At 45.2% G+C, this 4,401-nt stretch overlaps 1 protein-coding gene across 1 annotated transcript; it reads right to left on the minus strand.

Moving 5' to 3' along the window:
- Nucleotides 1-1,136: 1,136 nt before the first annotated feature.
- Nucleotides 1,137-2,219, minus strand: LOC116979333 (T-cell-specific guanine nucleotide triphosphate-binding protein 2-like). The gene has a single exon (XM_033030939.1). The coding sequence runs from the start codon at nt 2,211-2,213 to the stop codon at nt 1,137-1,139; it is 1,077 nt and encodes a 358-aa protein (XP_032886830.1). The 5' UTR covers nt 2,214-2,219.
- Nucleotides 2,220-4,401: the final 2,182 nt, after the last annotated feature.

The raw sequence follows: 4,401 nt of genomic DNA on the forward strand, positions 1-4,401 counted from the left end.
CCCACACCATCCTGGCCACACACTCATCTCCCTGCTACCTTCAGGTAGAAGGTACAGGAGCCTGAAGACTGCAACAACCAGGTTCAGGAATAGCTACTTCCCCTCAGCCATCAGGCTATTAAACCTGGCTCGGACAAAACTCTGATCATTAACAACCACTTTTTGTTATTTGCACTTTACCAGTTTATTTATTCATGTGTGTATATATTTATATCATGGTATATGGACACATTTATCTGTTTTGTAGTAAATGCCTACTATTTTTCTGTGTGCTTAAGCAAAGCAAGAATTTCATTGACCTATACAGGGACACATGACAATAAACTCACTTGAACTTGAACTTGAACTTAACTCTCTCCTGAAAACATCCAGTGAATTGGCCTCCGCTGCCTTCTGTGGCAGAGAATTCCACAGATTCACAACTCTCTGGGTGAAAAGGTTTTTCCTCATCTCAGTCCTAATTGGCCTACTACTTATTCTAAAACTGTAACACTGGTTCTGGACTCCCGAAATATCGGAAACATTTTTCCTGCTTCGAGCCTGTCCAATCGCTTAAGAATTTTACATGTTTCTCTAAGATATCCTCTCATCCTTCTAAATTCCAGAGAATTTAAGCCCATTCTTTCATAATTTTATTCCGCCATCCCGGGAATTAACCTGGTGAACCTACGCTGCACTCCCTCAATAGCAAAAATGTCCTTCCTCAAATTAGGAGACTACAAGTGCTCACAGGAATTGATCCAAAGTCGAAAGAACACTGGAAAATGATCACCAATGCGTCCACAATAAAGGCGATGTATTTCCAAATGGGGTCTTGGTGGGGGAGCTGCAAGGGTGATGTATCCGGTCACAATGTTAACCGAAATATGTTTGTCGAGGTTGCAACTGAGGTTTGACGAGATGTTGATATGGTTTCATTGGAGTCTCCCCGGGAGAGTTATCTTCTGTTCCCCGGCGGGTTGGTGCGCTGAAGGTGTGTGCAGTGAATTGTTTGTGAAGATTACAGCAGTGACAACAGCTTTTTAAATAATTCATCAGCTGTGAAATAATTTGGAATTTAATGAAGATGTGAAAGATGATATTTATTTTCCATTCGAGCATCCGCGATGACTTGCAGCAACTCAGTAGCGGATTCTTTATTGCGGGTGACTAGGATCAGTGGCAAATGCAACTTTCACCACTTTCTGGGCATTCTCCACAAGTTCATTCAGTGCGTCAGTCAGCAGCTTGGAAGTCATTCTATATGACGATACTGCCCCGAAGATGGAGCCTATGACTGGTAGCATGCTTTGGACCACTTCCACAAAAAAACTGGAACGCCCAAACATTTGGTGCACAAGCGCGTTATTCACTTCACCCATCAAAGGGGTTTTCACTTCTGCTTTCAGAAATTCCACTGATTTATTTGCGATATTGGCGAGGCTTTCAATGGAGGCATCATCCAGGCTGAGACTTTTGCGGAAATCTAGTATTACAGTGGCTATTATCCCGGGGTTAACGACGAAAGTCAACCCGGGAACAGCCACCGCTCCCACGGCTCCTGAGGCTATCGCCACCATCCAGATACGTTTCATCAACTGGTCTCGTTTCTGCTCCACAATCTTTACTGTTGTGCTTGGAAGTGACATCAATAAAACATCTTTTTTCATTCTATCGAGATTATTTACAAGCGTTTCCTTTAACTGAGGAAAATCAAACTCATTTAAGGAAAGGCTTGATATCAGGAAAATATTGGGGTCTGAAATCCCCGCTTCCGTCAAACCGCAACTTATTTTTTGTTTCATCTCAGCAAGTTTCTCCTTTCTGTCAAAATCTATACCCTGCTTTTTCAAAGATTCGATGTCATTGTCAATTTGACTTCGTACGAAGTATAACTTCTTCTCCAAGTTTTGAATCACCTTGGCGACCTTTACATCGTTTTCAGTGAATCGATCATTTGAGATTATTATGAAAAAATCGTATGTAGTAAATTCCATTTTGCTCACGTAATCCTTCATTGGAAACTCTAACGATCCAAATCCCGGAAGGTCCCAGAAGCAAACATTAGGGTAGGTGGGATGTTTGTATGGAGTTCGCTCCATTGTGGTTTGAGAGAAGCCGGTTGTAGCTGCACCCTCATCGCAGCCCCGCAGCCCCCTCATGGCGTTGATGAAGGTGGATTTCCCTGCACCTGCTTCTCCTGTCACAGCGATGTTAAGCTCTGCATTTTTCATATCGTTCAATTTGTCATGATCCGTGTCGCACACTTGCTCAGCCCACCCTGATCATAAGCAGTCTTCAGGTCTTTCATTTCTTGCTCAGTGAAGAATGTAAATTCTGAAAACCAATCCATCGTATCTCTGCGGAAAGAAATGAACATATTATATTTCTAATAATCTCTAAATGTGTATTTCATGAGACACAGAAACAAAATCACAGTCACGTGTTTGTGATCAAAGCTGAGATCACTGGACCTGAATGTCCCACTTCACAGAGATAGCGGGATACACTGGGCTGAAGCTTCAATGAACCGGTCACTCATTAACACTCCTTCCCATTCCCACACTAACCTTTCTGTCCTAGGTCTCCTCCATTGTCAGAGTGAGGCTATACGCAAATTGGAGAAACAGCAACTCACATTTGTCTTGTGCAGCTTACAGCCCAGTCGTATGAAGATAGATTTTGTTAACTTCAGGTAATCCCGGCATTACCTCTCTCTCTATCGCTCCCCACCAAGTTGCACCAGCTTCTCGTTTTCACCCAACAAACAGCGAACAATAATAAAAATGTAATTACCGTGGCCGTGTGACTACACTCTACCAATCCCAGTTGTGGAGACATTGGTATCACTGTCTCGCTGTAGGACACTAATCTTTGTTTTTTATTCTGGATTTTAAATAATGTATTGTGGTTTTGTACATAATTTATGATTCTTTTATGTAATATACTTAGCTTTCGATATTTATTCGATGGTGTTTTTATATGCAACGTGTTTTGTGCAATGGCATCTCTTGTTTGGACCTTGAGTCTGAAATAATAATAACAATAACAATAATAATAATAATAATAGACAATAGGTGCAGGAGTAGGCCATCGGCCCGTTCCTGCCTTCTCCCCATATCCCTTGACTCCGCTATTTTTTAACAGCTCAATTTAACTCTCTCGTGAAAGCATCCAGAGATTTGCCCCCCACTGACCTCTGAGGCAGATAATCCCACAGATTCACAACTCTCGGGGTGAAAAAGGTTTTCCCCCATCTCCGTTCTAAATGCCCTACACCCCTTATTCTGAAACTATGGCCCCTGGTTCTGGACTCCCCTAACATCGGGAACATATGTCCTGCCTCTAGCGTGTCCAATCCCTTAATAATCTTATATGTTTTACCAAGATCCTCTCTCAACCTTCTAAACTCCAGAGTGTACAAGCCCATCCGCTCCATTCTCTCAGCATCCTCAAGGCCGGGGATTTTACTTCGGAGTCACGTGAGTGACTATGTGAAGAACCCGTCCAGCACGCATCCGCGCCATGAGCGTTCACGCAGATGCAACAGCGACGAGCGGGAGTACGGGCTCTCCCGCTACAAGCCCGAAGTAAGGTAAGTACTTACCCACAGGTTCGAATTTACAACTTTTCTCCTCTTTGTGCACCAAGGGAAACTGGAGCAAAGCAGCACAGGCTGCGGTCCACAGTGGGGTACTGAGCCGATGCCCAGTCCGCTAACAGCTGTCTGACCAACAGCAGCGGGCTGGAGGCAAATCAAGACACATACCGGCCGGTAATCCCTGCATACCCCGACAAGGAGACTCGCCGCCCGTGCACGGCAGAGGCAGCCGCTTGAGCATAGTTGGCGACCAAACCTCGGGCTGGAGACAGACACAGAAGATGGAGCCGGCACTTCAAACTACCGCCCGAGAGCGAGCAAGCGTCTGTTTCCAAGCCTTAGACAAAGGTCGTGGAGTAAAAAACTCCAGCGAGACTTGCCTCGGGAGCTGGGGCAAGCTCGCCAAGGGAGCACAAACACTCCCGCTCCAGTGCACTAAAAGCACTGGCCATCGCATCTCCCTCATCAGAGGAGATCGATGGCGACCAGGGCTGGGCTGGTCAAGAAGAGGGGTCACTGGCTGAACAACATCGGGAGTATGCTTGAGGTACAGGACCAGGAAGAGCTGCTGGGTGTGAGATACCGCTACGTGGCTCCACCACGAGCAAGATGGCCGTTACAGCCTAAGCTTGTGGCCAGCTTACTACCTGTCTTTTCTAAAAACCTCTCCAAGACAGGTAGTTGGATTTTATCACGCCTCCCCAAAATTACACCTGCTCGAAGTGCCTACCTTGTTGGGGGTACATTGAGCAGGGCTTTTAAACCCAAAATCTTAATTTGCAATATTGACACCCCTGACATTGGCTATCATTTTCGCATGC

Source organism: Amblyraja radiata, chromosome 12 (genome assembly GCF_010909765.2).
Source record: "Amblyraja radiata isolate CabotCenter1 chromosome 12, sAmbRad1.1.pri, whole genome shotgun sequence".
NCBI classification, from domain to species: Eukaryota; Metazoa; Chordata; class Chondrichthyes; order Rajiformes; family Rajidae; genus Amblyraja; species Amblyraja radiata.

Bases quoted from the DNA above. Each gene is read 5' to 3' on its own strand.
- LOC116979333 (XM_033030939.1), bottom strand. From the start codon at position 2,213: ATGAAAAATGCAGAGCTTAACATCGCTGTGACAGGAGAAGCAGGTGCA.